Below are 22,518 nucleotides of genomic sequence, written 5' to 3' on the forward strand. Positions count from 1 at the left end.
AAAGAAGCCAGTATTAGAACTCTAGAGCCCTTGGCTTCTAATTAGGGGGAAAAGTTGATGTTTGCCATGGAGTTCAAATATATCATCGCTTGCCCACCCCAGGCTGGAAAGCAAATTAAACATTTGAGAGAGAGGAAGACAGTCACGCTACAAACTATTGCAGACCATGCTAGTTTAGCAATAGGGGGTGCTAGTTTACTATGAAATTGGATGAGAACTTAGTAATTTGATGCCTTATTAAAAATGTGGGTGTGGAGATTGTGTAGGGTTTCTTATTCTAGGCTTTGGCCATTAAAATAATAATTTGACATTTCAGGTTTGGTTCTTATAAGTTCTCATTATAATTTGTTGAATAGATGACTTGGAAATAGCAAGGCATATTGGTTAAGTCCAGGGACCCAGACTCAGGGAACTTGGGAGCCACCAGCTCCTCAGACTGCCCTGCAATAGAGTTTTGGCCCAGGCAACCCCCACTGGGGCGCCCCTATTCCTTTGCTCTAGGAAGTGGTCAGAGCTGAATATACAGGCACTGTACAGACCAGCATAATGACACCTTAAAAAAACCACCCAAAGTCCAACACAGCCTTAGTGGCCTCAAGTTAGTTTTCACTGTAGACTACCTGGTTTCTTTGTCACTTAAAACTAGTCTTGCTGTGTCTTAGTTTTTCATACTAAAGGATCTCCAAATGCTTCATTAAATGGAGTTGTACAAGAAATGTTGGTCAAAGAACATGCTGAAAAGTAAACTGACTGAAATTAGTATTTTGGCAAGCCCTGCTCAGGCTGATATCCAAGCTGTCTGCCATTCTAGCTGTGACCGTAATGTCCATGTGTCCTACAAAGAAGAGAAGGGTAGTCACTGACATGGCCCAAATCAATAACAGCTGAGTTTCTACACTTTCCTAGAAACACAGGTGAAGAGAATGAGCAGGCCAACCTGCTCAAAAAGTCTCTTTTGCCTTTTCAACCCTCTTTCACAAGAAGCATCAGGATAGCTTAGAGTGACCATCCTTAGGTCACTGAATATAAATGGCTGTTCTTCAGAGGAGCTTGCAAAGTGGAAATAGTATGTTTAAAGCTAATTGTAATTTAATTTCAAAGGTGATACCTGAGTTGATCCACTTTGTGTTGTTTTTACTGAAAAATATACCTGCATTGATTACATAAAGAAAGCCAGCCCAATAAGCAGTCCACCAAACCATCCCTTTTTGCCCCTCTAAAGCAGAGAAGCAGAAATTTTGTGGATGGACAATAATTTTCTGTAAGTATTTGATACTGTCTTTACACTGGTACAGCAGCAGGATACAGCATTATTTCTCAGCAGCTGTCATGCTGCAAACTGCTCAGGACCTCCTCCACTTCTTGTAGTATTCCTCACAGAGCCTTCTCTGACTCTCCTCAAGAACTAATGGCACTAATACCATGAGAACTTTGAGGAAAAAATGTGAACTGTGTGGCCCTTCTTAGTCTTTTTGAAAAAGAATTGCACATGAAAAAACATCATCCCTGCCACTTGTATAACCATAAACAAAGTCATCAGATTAATCATGCTCTGGTACTTTAAGCTGTAACTTTACTTTCAAACAATGGTTTTAAATATATAGACAAGTAGCAGAAGTAATACTGAATTTCTGAAGACTGCTTCCTTAAAAGGTTTTTCTTGTTGGCCTCCTCTAAGGTGGGAGATTGTTGTACCTGCAGAACACTACAGGAAATGCAGAAATGTAGAGCAACTCTAACAAACCTAATGCTCTTTACACTGTCTGACGTTGAGTTTCAGTTGTATTTTGACAATGTCAAATGTATTTCCTCTTCAGCAGGGACTTTGTTAATAAATTTTGAACTTAACAAATGACAGTACAGAGAATAGAATTATTTCAGCATACAGAAGGAAATAAAGTGATATAAACTGCATTTCAATTTCTTTCACCTTATATTACTCAAATATATTTTGGATTTGTTTGTTTGCTTTCCAGAAACTGTCCTATACAAAGGAAGCAATGGGGAGGTGAGTATCTGTATTCTCCTTGTGTTTTATTCTCTCTGGAGATAACAGGCCAAGACATTTTGTAACCTTTTCTCTCTTTTTCTTGTCAGTTCCTGCACTGATTGGTCATGTGGGTAAGTAATTTTCCCTTTCAAAAGGCTTCTGATAGGTAGATTCTCTGGTTCTTGCTGCTGCTGGCATTGATTTGTGCACTGAAGATGAACAAGATTCATCTTTGTTCAAAAGGACATACAGAAAAGTTTGGTGGAGAAATCCGGTGGTTCTTGCATGTGAACCTCTGTCCTGGCATGGTTGGCATGCTCAAAATATCTCAGCCAGTCTGAGGCTTGTACTTCTGCTTAAGTGTGTCATCACCTTCTTGGCTGTCAGGCTGCCAGGCACAGACACAGGCTATTTACCTGAAGAGGTTTTATGAGGGAAATCTGTTTTGGGAAAGAGATGTGTCCATAGTTACTTGTGTTAGTGTTCTGGTTGTCTTGAACACCTTTCCCAAAAGCTTTCAGGTAGTCCTGGTTATCATCACTAAAACAATAAGGAAATGTAATATTTTGAAATGCTGTTTTTAAAGAATTTCAAGAGAAACACAGTTACAAGGGAATTGGTTGCTTGGGCTCCTCATACTTTTAACAAGGCAATAAAACTGAAAACTAGTCTGATTTGTGGCTTCTTTGTACCAAAGCAAACCTGAACTTGACCTGTTATCTTCGTGTCTTTTATTGAACTGAAAACAAGTTCAAATCATTATTATTATTGCTCCATTGCTACTCAGAACTTAATCTGAACTGTTATTTTTAGGGTAATTCAAACGCAAACAATCTGATGCTGAACTCCTGTGAAAAACTGGCAGGTTCAATTCCCTGCTTTAAAGGCCACATAAAGCTATGATAAATACAACTAATTAAAATACTGGGAAGAGTTATCATTTAACAGACTTCTTAGGAAAGCCCCCAATGTCCCAAATTAGGTATCCTCATAGTGATCTCATAACCACAGCATTTATTAAAAGTAATAATGTGAACTGATAATGGCAAAAATGATTCCTAAAAGGTTGCTGCCTCTCTGTCCTGTGGAGCTGAGTGCTCCTTTGACAAGAGCACTCCCTGAAGCTTCCAAGTCAGCTAGACAGTGTACATGTGTTCTGAAGAAGTTTGTTTGGAAACCTACTGCATCCCTCTGTGTGATCATTGAGGAAATCTAGTAAATGTAGAAATGCATGAGGCATTGGAGTCAATGCTAATGAACCTAGAGTCTGCATGCACTGGGCTGAGCAAAGGAACAGTGCAAAAAGCCCAACTGTTGCTCGAAAGGTGGATCAGAGTGATTAATGTTGTACTTGTCAAAAAACCATCTTATGAAGTGTTTTGTGGCAATATTAAAGGGGTTGCAGTAGACTATTGGGAAACTTTACCAAATTCAGTTCACTGTGGGGCTGTGCTGCATCTGTCTCAAAAATACACTGCTTTTATTTCAGTATTTATTGCTTCAGACTGTTTATAGCTTTAGGGTGGGATCTTTGTTATTGCCATCAGTTTAAACTTTAGGTTTACTGTATCTTTTCCTCTATAATTTGTTGTTTGTCTTGTGCTTGGAATTGGCAGTGTTTTATAATAAAGAGAGTGATACAGGACTGAAGCAGTGACAGAAACAGGTAGACTTATTCTGGGTAATAGAACATCAGGAAGAAATGAGTAGAAATAATTTTGCCATTATTATAAAATCCAAACTTACTCTAAGAGCCTTCTGGACATCTTAGAGCATTCATGGTTTAAGATGTGAAGTTTGTAAGCCAGAGTCCTACAAAAAGCAAAGCTGTGATTTTCTGTCATGGGTAGAAGATGTCTCATCTAACTCCAGATGTCTTCCCCCAAGAGGAGCAAGTCAGCCATCTCAATACTGCCAACAGCCAGTGTTATTCCCTGAAAAAATAACCAGACCTCCCAGTAAAGATTAGAATAAATGTTCTTCTAAAAATATTCTGTTAGAAGTCAGCATAAGTACCCAACCCAGGACCACCATCAGCTCTAAGGCACAGGGTGGTAAATCCAGTGTCAAGTCCTTCCTGCAGAAAGGAGAAGTGAGTGCAGTTCTACCATCTCCTGGGCATTGCTGCTCTCACCTGCTGACCCACACGTGCAGAGAGAGGCTGGTCCAGTGCAGGGCAATGCTGGGATCTGAACGCAGCTGACTTGTCACCCAGCTGTGCCATCTGTGTCAGAACGAACAGCTGTTCTGGTCTTGAGGGATGGCAGGACTGTCCTAAATATCTAGATATCCAGGGTATCTAGATGAGATGTTCAGGTGAGATTCTGACACTGCCAGGGAAGGACAGGCTTCTCCAGGCGGTGCCTTGAAGTGAGGATCCAGCAGGAGTCTCTGACTTGTCCTGTGGTGAGATCCAATGCCTCTGATGACTGTGCAGAAGCAGCCATTTCACTTTGGAGGCCTGGCACTGGGCATATTTCTTGGTCTGTTTTCCCACTGATAAGAATAAGAAATTTTGCCATAGGTTCTAGAGCACAGCCCCCACACAAGAAACTCTCCCATAAGCTTTGACAAATCTCTTTCTTCTGTGAAAAAAAAAATTTCTATGAAATGAGCTCTTAATTTGAGGTTGATCTGGAATGGAAGACAATCCCTTGATATCTGTTCATCATTATAACTTTCTAAATCAAACCAAAATTGTGCTGAAAGCTATAAACCACTATAGAATTGAAGCTGTGACTTGAATAGTTTAATACAACTCATGTAATCCTGCCTAGATGCCAATATGGTGTCTCTCTCTAGCTGGAAAAAGCTGATTTCATCTAGTTAAATGCTGGGATAGTTTTAATGTAGCCTATTGAAAGGTGCCTTGTACTCCTGTAGTTCAGTTCCGGGAATAACTCCCAATCCGGCATTACTGGCAGTGATGTAACAGCAGGATGAGAGTTTGTTCCCGTAAGGTTTAGAGCGTGCATTCACGTAGGCTAAGTGCTACCCTGGCCTTTTAAGGAACTGAGGGATTAAACTAAGTACCACCAAGGAGAAAACCTCAAAAGGAAAAGCAATATATGGGACACAATCCAGTTGTGTACAGAGCCGCGCAGTGGAAATTGTAGAGCTTTTGCCCCAGTTGGAAGTGTCAGAGCACTACATCAGCTAAAGACTTTTACTGATTGCTTTATTCAGTAGGCCACTGGCACTTCACATAAAAATGTTCTGTCTCTTAATATTGGAATCTGTCTCTTTACAACAGGACAGTCCTTTGTCTAATTCCTGGGGGGTCAAAAGCCAGATCTTGAGAATCAGCTGAGAGCAAAGGAGGAGCACAAAATTGTTGAAGCAGAAAAACAGAGCTGTTAGGTCATAGCCTTGCTTGAATGCTGTATGCACAATAGCATGCTGAGGAAAAGAAAGAGGACAGGAGGATAGTTGAAAAGGAGGAATATAACACACTACTTCTTCATTTCTTCAGAAGCATTTATTAATGTAAAATGAAATATGTAGAGGCATGTGTCCTTTCTGATGGTACTTGCTGATTCTGTACTCACCGAAATTAATTGTAGTAAATCATGTCCAGACCTCCTGTGTTCTGTCCATGTTCTCTGCCTTGAAATACATGGGCAAATCTAGAATCCATACTTTATCAGCAGTGGCAGCAATGGTTCGTGTATCAATTCAGGTTTTGTACTATTGATCTAAATGTGCTTCATGAAAGAATAAGAGTTTGTCTTCTGCACTGGGCTCATTTCACCAGCTCAGCAGTTCTGTCTGCAGTGACATAGAAATGTGCCTTAGATTCTTTATAGTTTGCTTGTGGACTTGGCAGTGATATTGCTCATTTCGGAAATTTTTTTATCATCTGCACAGCTTTACCAAATGTGAGGAGTTCCACACTGCTCCTTTTTCAGTTGTATATTTTCTTTTGTGCTCCCTGATGTCTGGTAGCAGATATGAAAGGATTGTCCTGCTCTAACTAGAAGCAAAAGAGATGAAAATTCAAGAACTGCCTAAATGAAAATTAAGATAAATGCATGTAAAATTTAAAAGGAAGAGAATCTGAATACGAAGCTTTGCCTTGCATTCTGAAATTGCATAAAAATGCTTCTTAAATTGTGTGCTTAGTTAGTTCAAGGCTGTGTGATTAAAATATTTAAAAATTATAAAATCAGATGATAAAATTTTCTCTCCTTTGTGCAATATGAGAATTGAAGTAATATTATTCAAGAAAAAGACATGCTTGACATAGACAGTTAGTCTTTAGAACATTCAAACTGACCAATAATCTTATAAATATTGGATAAACTGGTGGATGTTCCGAACATGTACAAATCTGAAGATGTTACTTTCTTCAACCACATAGTTGGGTTTGTCTTAAACCTTGAGGAGAAATGTAGAGAAAAATCTAACTAACACCTTCATAGAATTTCATGGGGAGCTGTGAAATGGTATTACTGTGATGGCCCATTTGACAGGTCCAGGCTGTTGCTTCTCCTTAATAACACAGTATGGCTGCACATAAAGAACCAGTTTGGGCCTATGAGTCAGTGGAACTCTCTTTATACTTTGGTGGACTGGAACCTGTCAAGCCTTCTCCTGACATGACAGATGTCACACAGAAGTACGTACCATGGGCCTTGAAAAAAAGGGGAATATGGGCTGTATTTGTGAGCTGTGATTGCTGTACTAATATGTATAGGCTGTCCATAAGCACTGTTTGCTTCAGATCAGCTTCCTAGGCCCTTATGGATTTTGTCTTACACCTGCCTAGATCCTGGTGTCTAACAGAGCTGTGTGATCTGAAACTGGTTGTTTCTGCCAAGGAAACACAAGTGCAGTGTTGTTCGTTTTGGTGCTTAGACATCTGCTTGTCTGTATTCCTTCCTGCCTTTCCATACATATGTGTATGTTTTTATATTTTGCTTACTGCTCAGCCAAGATGATCCAGGGAATCACTCATGCAGGTAGGACATTAGAAATTACATTTCATATGTCTGTGTCTCAAATTCACACTAAAATCTTGTTGGAATACAGTCCCTCCACCTCAAGTGGTGTGCTTGTGCAGGTAGAGTTAAAAATCAAGTGTGGGTCTGTCGCGGGTTCGGTTTGTAACCGGGCAGAAACACCAATTTAGTGTAGTGGTTTGGTCCAAAATACTCATTACTGTTTATCTGCTGTGAGATAAGAATTAGGAGAAATGCAAAACAGGCACCAAACTTGAAAGAATATAAAGAAGTTTATTAACAGACCTAAAAGAAGAAGGAAAAAAAATTATACCACCTTCAGAACTCTCCTCCTCCCCCCACCTTCCTCCCTTCTCCCACTGACAATGTGAAAAGACAACCCTTAAGATGTTCAGTCTGTTTACCACTTCCATAATAACCTTGTTCAGTCCATTTAGAAAGAGAAGTCTCTTCTTGCTCATGCTATGAAAGCATTATCACAACGAGACAGCCGCCCACTTCCAAATATTGTTCAGTCCATTTAGGAAGAGGAGTCTCTCTGCCTGCGTGTGAGTCCTTTCCCCCGACTTGCAGCTTTTCCCGCAACTGCTTTCGAGGGTCCACTCTTGAAGTTTTTTGGGGTACAATTTTAAGGTTGAGCCGTTCAGAAACAAAAACAGAGGCCCTTCTCCTTCCCTGGGAGCAAAGGGTCTTCATCATCTTCATCTTTAGGACTATCTCTGGGAGCATCTCTAGGAACTGAGGTTTTCTCCTTTCCCGTTCGGAGCAAAAGTCCTCATCTGGTTCATCTCTCCCTGTCCAAACTTCTCATGAAATTACAGCTGCGTCAGCATCTGCCTATCTCAGCACAGGTGCTTTTGCTCACGAGTTGAACACTCCACCCCCCATATCTTCATGAAATTACAACAGGATACTCTGATATATCATAGCTTCACAACAGAATTTCAGCTTTAAGCATCTCCTCTCTCTCTTCCCTCAGGTTTTCAGCTCTTCACAGCAATAAAAGGGTTAATCTCACCTCGGCCTTGCAGCTTTGCAGCTGGAATGTTGAATTTTTCTTATCGCAGTGGAGAGGGGGGAGAGCCGAGCCGCTCCGGCTGCCCACGGCAAGGCAGTGGGGGGGGTTCCACGGCTGGAACAGGTCCATGGCTCCAGGATGGCCGTGGCCCGGCCCGGCCTGGCCCAAGCAGGGCCTGGCCGGGCCCGCTGGCCCCCACACGGGGCCTGCAGCCACCTGTGCCAGCGCCGGAAACGAGAGAGAGATTGGAGGGGGAGTTTGCCTATTCTTAAATGTGGATCACAGAGGTGATCACAACTTTAAGTGGCTTAGAGAATTGTCCATATTCAAACTGGCCAGCTGATAGGTTCTGTCAGTTCCCAGAGGAAACTGTAAGCACCCCTTAGCAAGGACGTCCCTTCCGGGACTACGCTTGCTAACCTATGACAGGGTCCTGGATTAATCCTGGGGCAAAACCATAAAAAATCCTGTGTATTTTAAGTGGTGCAACTAAACAGGAATTTGAATCTGTGTTTACATTGAAAAGTGATGTGTTCAGATAATTCAGTATATGCATTGCCATGTGCATTTTGAGTAACTTCCTTAGAGGTGTCCAGTACAATTGCTGCTTTTTTAGGTGATCAATAAAGTGGGCATTTGAAAAACTAAAATGTTATGGGGAAGTAGAAGGCTAAAAGAAACACGTGCAAAAAGAAAGCAAACCTCACCACTCTGGTAAAGTAATGAAAAACCAGTGTTTCCCATAAGGTGACTTTGGTTAGAGCATAGCATTCTTAAAACAAAATTTTTATCCTCTTGGAAAAAAGTGATAGCTGATCGTTTGGCCAAATTTGGTGCTTGACTGGTCTTGTTTGGTTAGATTGATTAGGGTTTTAGTAGGTGGTGTTTAAGCACTTGGTTTTTAATTTTCAGCCAGTTGTGCACTGGAATTCTGTCAGAAAATTGGTTAGCTCCTGAGGGCTTTTGTTTAAAATCCCCTCAGTGCCAGTAAGAATATATTACCTGGCCTTGGCAAAGAGTGGGGTCTGTTGCTGCTTAAGGAGATGGGTTTGCTCCACAACCTTAACTCTCAACTTGACACTGGCCTTACTCTCACCTCACCTTTCAGCACTGTCACAGCTGCCCCAAGGCCTGGCTTGGGCTGTGGTTGTCACCATGTGGCTAAACCCGTGCCTAAGGTGACGTTTGTGACAGAAGTGCCCTGTTGGAGAACTGTCATTTCTTGGACTCAGTGACACAGAAAGTCCTCTGGGACTTTTGCAACTTGAAGAACCTCACTTTGATGTGTCTATAACCAGTTATCTGATCTAGAAGTAGAACCTGAGAAAGATATTAGGCCTTTCCATTTGCAAGCTACTCCTCTTTTGAAAGTGTGATTTATAACACAGCATTTTGTTTGGGTTTTCTTGTCTTCTTTGAGGATTTTTCCTTTAAAAACTCAAGCAGCTTAGTTAAAGCTGATCTCATGGACACAATGGCAAACACAGCTGTCCTTGGGCGGGTGCCCAAGGTGGTGGCAGCAGGGGCTCCCTGTGGTGCTGGGGCTGCCCTGAGGTGCCTCCAGATGGCTTTGACGAGCAGGGCTGAGCCCTACACTCGTGGCAGTGGCAGCTCAGGGAAAGCCTGTGTAAAAAAGGGCAAAAACATGGCACAGGGAGAGGAGGAGGGAACAAAAAGCATGAGAAACAGTGGCATGGGGAATGCCAAGGCCAAAGGCACCGCCCCGTGGCAAAGCGTGTATTCCCTGCAGCCAAGGGAGGGCTCCGACTGGAGCAGGCAGACCTTTCCTGAAGGAGCTGCTGCCCCTGCAGAGCGTGCCCTGGGTAGAGGAGTCAGGAATGAAGTTGGGCCTGGGAAAAGGTGAAGGGTAAGCGGTGTTTTAATGTTTGTCTGCTTCTCACTACCCAAACATACTAAAATATGCAATAAATTAGTTTTCCCTAAGCTAAGTTTGATTTGCCCATGGAGGTAATTGGGGAGAGAGATCTTCCTGGATTTATTTCAACCCAGAAGCTTTTCGTCTTATTTTCTCCCCTGTTTCATGGAGACAGAGGGAATGAGAGTGGCTGGGTGGGTGTTTGGCCCTTGGCCATGGCCAACCCAGCTCAGAACTGGGTGCTCAGTTGGTCAGATAGTAATTTTAGTCCTTTTGAGATGCCCTCAGTTGCAGCACATGTGTGTAGAAGGCTGGCAGGGACGATGTGGGATCCGTGGGTGACCTGTGCCTTGTGGGGCAGTAGCTGGAGGTCAGGAGTGCCTGGAGGCCCCTCAAAGTATTCTGGGCACCAACCTGTGGGCAGCTGGATGGAGTCCTGCGAGTCCCAGGTTGGAATCAGAGCTTACCACAGCAAATCATGTTTCTTATTGTCCCCTTTGATAGAAAAGGGGGTTGATACGAGAGTCAGCTAATGGCTATAAATAGGTTTGAACTGAACAGGACATTAAAAATCCTGTAGCAGAGTTTTTACTGTTGATCGCTTTGCTTTTGTTGAGGCTTTTATTCTGACCCTATTTACACTGAACAGTTTTTAAGAAATAAAATCCCAGACTGACTCACCTCTCCTGAAAAGTAGAGTCATGCTTGGTTCTGAACATTAGACATGATGCACTAAAATGCTTTATTTACTGATGCTGTGATTTGGTCACACTCTGGTATAGATGTAATCTACTTCCTATTGAAACTGGTAAAAGACACATCTTGAAGTTAGGTGAACTTAATTGGAAAATATTATTTCATCAGACCAATTAATAATTAAGCAATAGTTTTTATTGCAGTTCTAGGATGATAAACAAGTAAGGAAACGAAATCCCTCTAAAACATGACCAGCATTCTTAAGAAAATATCCTTAAGAGAGGCTATCTTGTCTAAATCATACTCTTAAGTAAAATTTTCCAGTCTTGGAAATGGTTCCAAGATTTACTGAGTTTGTCAAAGAATTGACAGAGCATTATCTTGCACTGTGCTGGCTGAAAACAGGTACTGGTGTCCATGAGATGGAAGCAGACACAACTGCATTTCAAAGCTTGCATGGAGCTCATTGATTTTATTTGTGCAAGAAAGTTCATGAACATACTGTGTTATGAATGGATTGAATGGATTGTGGGTTTAAATAAGTCCCTGCCTTTTGCCCAGGCCTCTGGTGGCAGGCAGTAGCTTTTTTGAGCTGGCCAACACCCCAAGACCCACTCTCATTTGCAAGTTCTTTAATAATTGTTGATTCAGTCTATTATAGAATGAATTATTTATTTAATAGACACAAAACTAACCAAGATTTAAAGATTTAAACCAGACTATTACTACACAGGAATAAGACAAAAAGAGGACAACTAGTATTATACACGCGGGGTTAAAAGTACCATTAATTTTACTGCTAGCAAAGAAATATTATAATTTAGGATCCAATGTTTCTTACCATCCAATTTCTGATGGAGCACACATCGAAATTCTTTCCCTCAATGTCCAGAAAAGTAACCACAAAGTTGCATCCAAATTTCGGGAAGAAATAGTCTCGCACATTCCCAGGGAGTCTGAGACTTCTGCCTCTGTGACAATCTGTAGTACTTTTACAGTGTAGAACAGGCCTTTTGGTCACCTGTGTTTTTTTATCTCTTCCCACATCTGTTAAGCTGGCAGACCTTTTGGCACCAGGAGATGATACCTGCTGGGCCTTGCCCATCTGGGTTGTCTCTCCTATCTGCACTGGCCACCTGTGGTGCGAGAGGGGTGATATGCCCTGCCACATACTGTTTAAACTCTTGAATAAGTACTTTCTGATTGGTTCATGTGGAGGTTTTTATTTTTTGTTTATATTTTAGATTTATTGTGGAGATCTCACCCTGTCAGTTTAACATTCCCTGAACTACATTTTGGTATAGTTAATAGTTACATGGAGGATTAGACTGTGCCTCCTGGGAAAGGATGGGTGAAAAAATCCTTGACTTAAATAGAAAGTTCAGCAGGTTTGCCTTCAGGTCTGTTTATTGGCACATAAGTCTTGTGTCTGTGAGGGGCAGAGGGAGAAAGTGTTTCAGACATTAACTCAGTGAAACTATGGTCTCTTTGATCATATGCTGATGCTCTGGTATCTGTAGTATGTAGCTGTGAATCTGGTAGTCTCCTGGTGCAGGAAGCCTTTTTTGGAGTGATACAAAGACTGACTCTACACTCTGAGGGAGGCAAAATATCCATCACCTTTGAGTGGAGTTTTGCTTGAGGATAGACTGCAAAACCAGACATAGAGTATGTCAATCAAAAATCAAACCTTGCAAGGCCAGGAACCATGGCTGACATTGCATATATTAGAGTGAAGACTTGCTGCAATGAGTGCTTAGTGGCACAAGTATGACCACCAATAAAAAAAGGAGATCCTTTAGAAGTGAGAGGAATATCTCAATACAATGAACTTCAGTAATTTTCAAGTTCAGTTTCTCTCCAGCACTTAAACTTCCAGTCTTACAAACTAGAAAAATAATTTTTCCTTCATTCAGGAAAGATTCGTTTCTGTCAGAGCATGTCTCCCACTCTTGGTAACTTGACAGTTGCTCCAGGCTTACAGAATGGATTCCAAGCCTCTTGGGTTTATTTTAAGAGTTGTGTCAAAACTGCTAGTTTTTCTTCAGGCTGATGGTCTTCATCTGATTGTTTTTCTGAAATGTTTTTCGCATTTGACCCAGAGTTGGTTTATATATGCGTGTGAATCCCATAACTGGATTTTGAAACTGATGTGTTTTGAAGATTTCCAAACAAGCAGAATAAAATTAATGCTGAAAAGAACCCATCTTCTTGCAGTGATTTCGGTGCATTTACAGTGTTTTAGTGCACTGGGTCTTGTAAAAAACTGAGTGGTTTATAGGGTATTACCAGTTTTCTTTGTGTTTTATTTCTCTGCATTTGCTTTCTTTACGGAACTGCTAGAAGGCAAAATGTATTTTAGTGTGGGACTCCATGTCATTTGGGATATAAGAGGGTTAGCAACCCAGAGAGGCACATGATGTGCTGTATGGAGCAAGTGACCCAAAATCTAAGTTGCAAAATATAACTGAAAAAAGCCTAATTTTTATGAAGTTATGAGCAAAATAGTACCATGAAAAATTTCTTTTGCACATGTGCTTCTTGGTGTAGCATCAGAATCAAGGAAATAGCAAAAATGACTGCATTTATCTTACCACATCCAGCTTCAATTTCTGATTTTATTTTTATCTAGTGGGACTCCTATTCCACCTTTGGATGCTGACGTCACCACACTGAGAGGTCAGTTTTAATCTAACTGCTGTTAAGGCTGATTTTGAATTATCAGAAAATTGAGAAATGAATGTGTTTGGATTTCAGAAAAAAGCTCTGGATTTTTGCATCTCTGTAATGTTGTTTGTAATCTGGAGATCGTGTTAACTGCTGACAATTTGTTATTTTATGAATCGTGAAAATCCTACTTGAAAAATTAGTTCTGTGCCCTTTTTATTGCACTTAAGTTCATGTTTCCAAAAATACATCTGCTTAGGCAGAATGTTATAATTTTATATTGATTAATGTATTTGATACTTTTCCTCAGGCTCTTAAGGTGTCTTCTCTGCTGTTGCTGTTGCGATGATGGGAATAGGAATCAAATTTTACTATTGGTTTATGCTTGCTGAACTGCTTCTGTGTGTATCTACATGACCATGGGTATATAGAAAAAAAAAACCCAAACAAAATAATACTTTTCTCTTTCAGATGCAGCTGCCAATGTTCCTCCCCCTCATGAGATCTCCGTTGAGACTCCTGCAGGTGATACCATCCATGAGCTTGACAATGTAGTCCCTACTGTGAGTGGTTTTTTTCATTTGGTTCAGCATTCTGTTGCCTTCCCTACATGATGATATTTATGGTCACTTACATATTTCTAGCAATTAAAGGTGTCATTAACATAGTGTGTTAACACAAACCTGAATTTCATAAAATCAGGGCGTGAACTTCTAGTTTTAAAATATTTTCCTGAGGAGATATTTTTTCATTTGGAGAGGCTTTGAAATGCCTCTTCCCCAGCAGCCGGAGATAACAGATCAGTTGAGCTATCAGATGAGGATTTTGCTAGTGCCGTAGGATGAGAAAGGGAATGCATGGTGGTTCTGAAAGCTCCAAGAAGAATGTGGAACACTCTTATTCCTATGGAAGCACGTTATACCTTAGGTTGCTGTAGTAGTGTTTCAAGGGTCTGAGTGGTACAACTGTGTAGGACAGCAGAGAGGTGGCCTGGACAGCCTTGAAGACGGATTCTCTGCTCCTTTTCTCTGTTGATATAGGCAAACTTCTATTTATCATCTTACAGGCCACCCTTTCTGTGATATTTAACCAAAGCTCACAACACTGGGAAATCTAGACCCCATACTTAAAATATCTCCATAGAAGTGAGCTGACCACCACATAGGTTCCAGGGAAGTATTTCCTTCTAGGAAACAGGTCCTCTGGATAAATTTAAATCCCACACTCTAGAGTCCAACTGCAGTATTCATGGGCCAACACGACTGAAGAAAATTTTGCAAGCCAGTGGTATAAATCAGCTGGCTTTTTTTTTTCTTATAAAAATGAAACTCTCAATGGGTAATGGAGAAGTTCACAAATTTGCATATTTGCATGCTGCATATAACAGCTGATTTATTGTACTGGGTTTAACTGGGCCCTATTGTTCAAGAACCTAGTGTGGCCATGAAACAAAGCTGATCCAAACTGTACTTTCTCCTAGAGCTGTAAGTGCTGACTGGAGCTCTGATGCTGGAATAAATACAGAATATGAAACAGACAGCTTCTGACTCAAGTGCAGGGTCTGGCCTTATATTATGCAACAAGAACACTTGTGGTTTGGTCCCAAGAACAGCATTATTCTTTTTTTGAAACAGAACTGCCTGGAATATTTCTACTGGAGCAGAGAATAGGGCCACTTGGTAAATTGGAAAGGAACCAGAATTAGATTGCTGCTGCTACAGCGTTTTCACTCTGCACAGTTACATCCCACCTCACTGTTCTCAGCAGCCAAAAGGCATTGCTGATTACAAAGCCAAGAGTGAGCAAAGCTCATCTTCTGCGCTTTATATGTTGATTGTGCCAGGTTTTGGAGGGCTTACAAATGATTTAAACTACATAGTGTTGCAAACAGCCATATGGTAGCACTATATATATATGCCTGCTGTGTGTATCTCTCAAATGCTAACTAACCTTAAGTGATGTGCCAGTCCTTATGGTCTTTGGACAGAGTTAACCAGCGAAAAAGAGATGTGAGGGGCCAGAAAGAGAATTTAACTAGCAAATTTTAGAGGGTTCCTGAACTATGTAGAAATTGCTCACTGATGGCAGGTAAACTTTCTGGAGAAAGTTTTTCCATTTCCTGCATGATTCATAACTTAGGCTGCAGTTTTGATGAAAAGTTCTGTTTTGCTGGCTCTTTCTCCTTTTTAACAGGAAAAAGGCAACAACTATGTATGTAAATAGTCAAAGGGAAAACCTCTAGCAAAAGACATTTGGCTAAAGTTAACAAGCCAGCCTTCCCTTCTCTCCCAGACAAAGCTCTGTTTTTTTTTTCCTCTGATGTCTTTCAGTATACCACAAGGAATTGTATGCTGTTTTAAAACTGCTAGGGAAGTAAGCAGAAAGCATGCAGACATTCAAATCAGATTAAAACTTGGTATTCACTGCTGCCTGTGGCAGTGTGCATGATTGCTACATGCATCCCTGATGCACTGCACAGCCACTGCTCTGGGGCTTTTTGGGCAGCTGTAGACACAACAGTTGAAGCCCACTGCTTTAGCTCAGCAGAGCTCCTTGCAGTTTCCCAATGCCCATTGTGTATCTGGGGGGATTCTTCACCTCCTGAGGCTGAACAACGCAGGATGTTCTTCCAAATGTAGAACTTGGCAAAGGTAGCTTGTCTTCCTGCTGGAATAGTAAGTAGGAGTAATGTGATAAATTGTGTGAATTTTGGGTAAATCAACCTTGGTTGACTGGGCTCAAGTGAGATGTTTGGGTATCCATGGCTGCACTTTAAATTGCTTCATGAACATCCCACACAACTGTATTTCTGTTTGTACCTGAGGTCAACTAGATGGACTTACACTGAAGATGTCCAAATAGAAAACAGAATTATCTTCAATATGAGAATTCTCAAGAAATGTTCTTGTTTAGTAGATTGCCTTATTAGTTGCTGCCTCTGTCCCTGAGGTTTCACAAGCACTCCATTATAGTGCAAGGCAAACAGGTGTGCTGATGTCTCCAGTGAACACGCTGTGCTTTGGACTGCAGTGTTCAAGTGTCATTCATAAGTGTATCTCTTCTCTCCCTTCTTCCTTCCTTTCCAGATCAATAATGAGATAAAGAAGCAGGACGAAAAGCTAGTCAGACCCGTAACAGAGCAGATGATTGAGTTCAACATTTTGATTGTTGGTGAACAGTACAGTGAGGAGCTGAAGGATCCATCTGCTGCTGAGTATCAACTGCTGTCTCAACGATTCATTTCTCAGGTGATTCCCTTCCCTTAACTTTCTTTTTTCCTTTTGCTGGCTCTGCAAAGCAATAGTAGCAAGAAGCATCTGTGCCAGGGCTGATTTTTGTCTCCCTATTGTTTCCAATATGTGTTTTTTATTTTTTCTATAATGGTGGTAATTATATTACCATCATCTTTTGGGGGCAGGGTGTATGTCTTCCTTTTCTCTCTGGAGAGGCATCTAAGTTGTCATATGGTTGCTTATCATGAGGCTTATCTTTTCTCTAGCTTTGCCTCCTTCTTAGTCCCATTTAGTTGGGGATCTCTGAATCCTTTTTACTGGAGCTAACCCCGTGCCAGATCCTGGGCCAGATGGGAAAGAGATGTACTCTTCACTGCAGCCAAAAAGCATCACCACAACTGTCACAAGTTGCTAGCGTAGGCTAGACAACTTAGTTTTCCTAGTTGTGTGGCCAAATAGCAATGCCATGGTATGCGTGTGTATAAAAAATATAAGATGGGACAAAGTCCACCTGGCACATGGATGTTCCACTCCTTTGATCCCTTGCCTGGTTTTCTCTGAATAAAGAAGCTCTTGGAAAAAAAAGTCGGCAGCACTGTGATAAAGTCTCACCAGAGTTTAAAAATAAGGAGATGGCGGAGGGAAACAAGAATTTACAGAGTAAAAAATAATCACCAACTGGCAAGGATCTTTGGGAGCTAAAAAACCCTCTAAACCAGCATGTACTTTAAGTATTCTCTATCTTGGTTTTGTCTCCTATAGCACAGTTAATTATCTTGGCAGTCTCTTTCCATTTCTCCCCTTGGAATGTGTCTATACAGTTCTTGGGGAACACTGGATGTTCTTCTGACTTCTTATTTTCCCTTTTTCTAATAATGAAACAATGCCACCAAAACTACTCTTCCATAAAGAAAGAGAATATTTAACTGTTTTTTGCCTATTAGATATAGCAGCTCAGATATATTTTTGGAAAATGCTAAAAACACTTCCTGATTTTTCACCACATGAGAAGAAGTGAATGGAATCTGTGTTAATTTTTTGGCTTTCCCTCAAAATAGATTAAAAGCGTGTTTGAAGGACTACCTGGATACAAAAACATCCATATCCTGGATTACAGGTAAAAAGATACTGATGCATATGTGGTGATTGAACACGATCGTGCATGGTGGTGCAATGAGCTGACACGATGCTTAGCAGAATGTCAGGCATGTGTGTGGGAGTTCCTAGGATGTATTAACCAAGTGCTTTCATATTTGCTACCTCTATATATGCAGCTGAAATAGAAATACAGAACTATATGTAAATGCAATTTTTTTTTTCTTCTGGCATTTGCCAGAGGATCTGACATGAAATGTTTGCTGTGATTTTAAGACAAGGCATTCTTATTCAAGATTCTATGCTAAAACAAAAAGATATATTTGTATCTGATACTTCTTCTAATATATCCAAGTGTTAAACAAGGAAGGACACAGAAACCTTTTTGGAAAAAGTGTGGTGTATTTAAATTTATTTTTCAAATTCTTAATGTTAATTTGGCATGACTCTAAAGGTTAGTGTTTAGGATACATAAGGTTTCTCTCTTGGATCAAAACAAAGGTGGGAGATAGTTTGATAAATGATATGGAATGTTTTAACTCTCTATATTCCTATAAATAAATTTTAAATACCTGATTTCCTCAAATCCATTTGTGCTTCAGAGTGGCATTTAATTTAAGTTAATGCATCAAACATAAGATGTCTGAGTTTTGCAGCACAGGGCTCACAAATTGTGATTTTTCTTGAATGGACTGGATATAACTCTCAGAATCTAATGAGTGTGTTCATAAGTTAATCTAGATTGCGTTTTCTTTGAGACTGTAAGCTGTATTTATTGCCTGGGGTATTTTAGCTAGAGTACACACAGTAACAAAGCAGCCATAGTGAGAAAGGTGTTGTGGTTGGAGCCCTAGACTATGTCCAGCTTTCAGCCTGGAAGGTAGCAAAACCTTCCATCTTGGTATCTGCAGTCTAATATGTTTGCAAGCACTTGGTTCATTTGAGAAGAAAAATAAAGGGCTGATATTTCTAGCAAAGTACTGGAGCTCTGTGCTCTGCTGTGCATGACAAAACCCATTGGTTGTAAGTCAAACCTTTAGGTCAAATAAGTGAGCCTTGATCTTCTTGGTACTGACAGCAACTTAACTGCATTATTTACAATAATCTGAGATGGCTCTGCTCTGCTGATTCCTTGGGATCAATAGGCAATAGTTCAGTAAAAGCAGAACAACTTGTTATGTAGCAGAATAGCTATGAGTAACTATGCAACTTAAAAGGATTTTGCTGTAGGTGTTTTCAAATGGGTGTGCCCTGTAGAACACCAAAGAAAACTTGTTAAAGCTTTAAGACTTAAAGGAAACTATGATATTGATTTAACAGGTTTTGCTGTTCTGTTTTGTTTTTGTATTCAGCCCTTCAGAGGAAGACAGGTAAAGACAACTTTTTTATAGATATTGTCATAATACAGATAGGAAGAACATGTTTAGCTGGAGGACATAGTTTTCTGGGATTTGTAGTTTTGGCTTCAGAGCATGATAGTTATCTAACATAAATATTATGAGAGAGGGTTCTACCAGAAACTGCAAGCAACTGATCTGGTTTCATTAAGGATAAACATAACTTGTTTATTTAAGTCCTAATAATAAAAAAACCCTCAGGAAAAATCATCGTAAACACAAGTCAGCTACTGGGGTAACTTTTGTATAAGAGTCTCTTTCGTGAAGAAAACAAAATTGCTTAACAATGACTCAAAGTCTTCATACTTTGCAGCAAAGTCTTGAATAGAAACGGGACTATTATCATTACTGAAATTGAAGTAGATAAGAAACCCACAGTTCTCCAGCAAAGGCTGTTGGCTTTGCTTCAAGGCCAGAGGTGCTGCAGATCTGAGCAGAACTTTAATGTTCTTTAGCAGAACATGGGATCAGTCTGGACTTGTTTTTCATCAGACATATGCAAGTTAAGAATCCAGAATTTTCCTTCTTTAGTGTGTTAAGAATTTCACAAGACACAAAAAGAACTGCAGCCTTACCTCACTGAATGTATTAATTTGTTTCGTGTGTATCTCAGCACAGGCATAACCAGTTTCTGTGAACAAGTATGAAAAGAATGAGAATTCTAACTTTTTAAGAAAGGTTAGATAACACAAATCTCTTCACAAACTATAGTGACTTAAAGGCATCCCCTACTACTGGGCACTTCTGCAGGCTAAGATGCATGCCACTGTTCACAAGAGCTATGTTCCAGGCACCAGATGTTTAGCCCTTTCCAGAAAGAGGATGGTGTTGTAGTTATTTGTTAGGAATTATGAATGACAGCACAGTTGTATTAAATCTAAATGTTATGTTTGAGGAGCATATTCTGTTCTACCTTTCCTGCACCTTTTCACTACTGCTGTCCTTTTTAATTTCCTCTGCTGCCAGTCAGTGCCCATGGTGAGCCTATGGTGGGCTCATGTCAGTGATAGAGCCAGCAGCAAAACCTCATGCTCCTGGGTTTAGTCAGTGTGTTTGCAGATTGTCTCTGTTGTATCTGGCACTGGGGCTTTAAAGACTTCTCTGAATAGAGCCATTGTTTCAGAAATCTAACCCAGCTCTGTGGAATGAGGAAAACCTGTATTCAGAGCACATTTTTCTAACAATTCATGGGTTACTTAATTTTCTTGCTGTGTTCTGTGTACAGCCAAAATGCATTATATCTTCTGAAGTTCCCTTGTGCTTATGCCCAGTGTATGGTAAATCTGATTGGTGCCTAAGCTGTCATGTGGAAAAGGACATCCAGATGCATTCAAGAGAAGAAAATTAAGAAAATGGAGGAGAGTTAATATGAAAAAACTCCTAAACTGTACACAGATCCAAAATTGAGCTATAGAATAAATGATCAAATGAGTCTATATAAATGTTCCCAATTATAAGAAGAATTAAATACTATTTTATTGTTATTAAAAACATTCTTTCAAGCAGGCTAACACTGCACAGTGACAGAGATTAGGACTCTCACTTGCTACTATAGATTGCTACTATATACAGCCTGTTTTTCCTGGCTATTTTCATACCTCAGAGCTGTTCCTACTATTGGCATGACCTTAAAATCCTCACTCTTGCCACTGCATGCTGGTGGACCCACTAATAATGCTTGCAGACAGCCAGTGTTTTGGTCTGCTTGTGGTCTGTCTGCCATTCACTAGCAGAAATACAGGACTGCGACCAGACCAGATGTCAGTTTTTGGTAGCATTTCCCTTGAGAATTTTGTGAAAAGAATGAAGTAGTTTTTATTTAGACTCCTTTTTATTTTCTTTGTATTTTTATACTAAAAAGGGTATTGACATGGGTTCTTGTGAAAAAATATTGTTTGCTTGCTTTGGAAAACCTGGCATTTCTCATTTGTGTTCCTTCTCTTTGTACAACTGAAGTGGGGTGGAAGTTCACTATGCTGTCACATTTGATGGAAAAGCTATGAGCAATGCCACCTGGGACCTCATTAACCTTCATTCAAACAAGGTGGAGGACAACTCCTTTATGGGCATAGAGGATAATCCAACAGTTGTGTACACCATCAGTGATTTCCAAGATTATATTGCTGAGATCCTCCAGAAGAATGCTCTGCTTGAAAATGCTTCCATGATTTTAGACCCGAAATCTCTCCAGCTTACTAACGGTGGGTATTAATTATGATCCATTGGTGTGCCACACATCTGACTTATAAAATAAATCTCAGATGAGTGAACTATTCAGCTATCTTCTGAAAAATTAAACAGAACAAAATCAACTCTGTTATAGCCTGTTTTGCTCTGATCTTAACTAGGCCAAGTCATTAGCAGTAGCATCCCATTCTTGAACCATTAGCCTAGACCCCCCCACACACCTTTTTTTTTTTTAATTTTTGTTTTGATAGGAGGTTTGTGGTGTGCAGTTTCAGTAATACTTCCAAAAGTTAATAGGAATTAAAGGAGGAAATGTGGTTCACATGGTGCATGTTGCATCAGGGTGACCTTCAGCTTAGTAGGTCTGTGTTTACCTTAGGCAGCACAAAGGAAATACCCAGGCTATTGTTGAATATTCAATGATCCCACTAGAGGTGACGAAAGAGTGCTGTCACCCCTTTGTTCTCATCTTTCCCCTCCACTTCCTGGCAGTGACTTGGAGCCGTTTCCAGAAACAAAATCTCTCTGGTAAACTTTTTGAAAACATTTTACTCACAAAACTGAAATCAGAGAGGGTTTTTCACTCAGTCTTCCAACACAGCTTCCTCACACTGCTACTGCAGCCTTTAGATTCCAAGTGTTTATATTTCCACAGTGAAAGAAATACTGCATCCCACATCAGAAGTCCCGTCCTGGATTACTGAGAATCCAGTTGTGCTGGCGCGCCCGGAGTTTGATGTGAGTATGCTGCTGTTCGTGCAGAATAAGTACTAATGAAGGCGTACTTTACATTGGAGTAAAAACTGGGGAAATCTCACATGTGACAATTTTGGTGTCTGTTGCCCAACAGTCTTCTGTGATCATCTTGTTTTGATTGTAAACTGCTTTAAAGATGTGATTCTTCCTTCCATTTCTTTGCAAAGAAGAACTAGATGTAAACCCTAAACCTGGCTGCTAGAAGAGATAAAATGCTAAGTTTCATAAACTCCTTTTGCTACTGTATTTCTTTCACAGAAAGTTCTCAATTTGGTTTTAAAATGATGTCCATCCTCCTAATACCAGCAGGGGAAAATAACAGGCACTGGTTTCTTTTCTTGTCTCTTGAAATTGTAATTGTCTCCTCTGAATACCTCCGGAATAATCCAGGGTATTGGACAGGAGACTTGGTGTCCCTGACCATGTCTGTACAATGCAAAGGGACTTCAAGCAGAGATACTGAGTTAGGTGCCAGCGATGCTGAGATCAAGTCAGTCAGCTCTGCCAACAGTGAGATCTTCCGAGCACTGAATCATTGTCTGGGCAGTTGGTTTCTGCTCTCCACTCTGTTACATAACACAGATTATACTTTCACAAAGAGATGAGCTCAGACCATGCCATAACATCCAGGGCCACCTGTGC

General features: G+C 40.5%; 1 protein-coding gene across 6 annotated transcripts in view; it reads left to right on the top strand.

Moving 5' to 3' along the window:
• The window catches only part of LOC121673314 (interphotoreceptor matrix proteoglycan 2-like), a 57,072-nt gene that overhangs the window by 19,876 nt on the left and 14,678 nt on the right, over positions 1-22,518 (top strand). For 4 of the 6 annotated variants that reach the window (XR_006019176.1, XM_042046523.1, XM_042046524.1 and 1 more), the window contains exons 4-13: positions 1,977-2,008; positions 2,098-2,121; positions 6,922-6,951; positions 13,174-13,220; positions 13,680-13,771; positions 16,295-16,456; positions 17,500-17,558; positions 18,889-18,906; positions 20,890-21,134; positions 21,776-21,858. Coding sequence is in view for 5 of the 6 variants with exons in the window: in XM_042046523.1 (XP_041902457.1) it covers positions 1,977-2,008; positions 2,098-2,121; positions 6,922-6,951; positions 13,174-13,220; positions 13,680-13,771; positions 16,295-16,456; positions 17,500-17,558; positions 18,889-18,906; positions 20,890-21,134; positions 21,776-21,858 (792 nt within the window). In the remaining variant the exon portion in view is untranslated. The remainder of the gene's footprint in view (positions 1-1,976; positions 2,009-2,097; positions 2,122-6,921; positions 6,952-13,173; positions 13,221-13,679; positions 13,772-16,294; positions 16,457-17,499; positions 17,559-18,888; positions 18,907-20,889; positions 21,135-21,775; positions 21,859-22,518) is intronic. The other 2 variants (XM_042046525.1, XM_042046526.1) reach the window with 2 other exon arrangements.

This window comes from Corvus kubaryi, unplaced genomic scaffold (genome assembly GCF_017639235.1).
Source record: "Corvus kubaryi isolate FWS band 111438036 unplaced genomic scaffold, C.kubaryi_AGA036_p1.0 65355, whole genome shotgun sequence".
Lineage (NCBI taxonomy): Eukaryota > Metazoa > Chordata > Aves > Passeriformes > Corvidae > Corvus > Corvus kubaryi.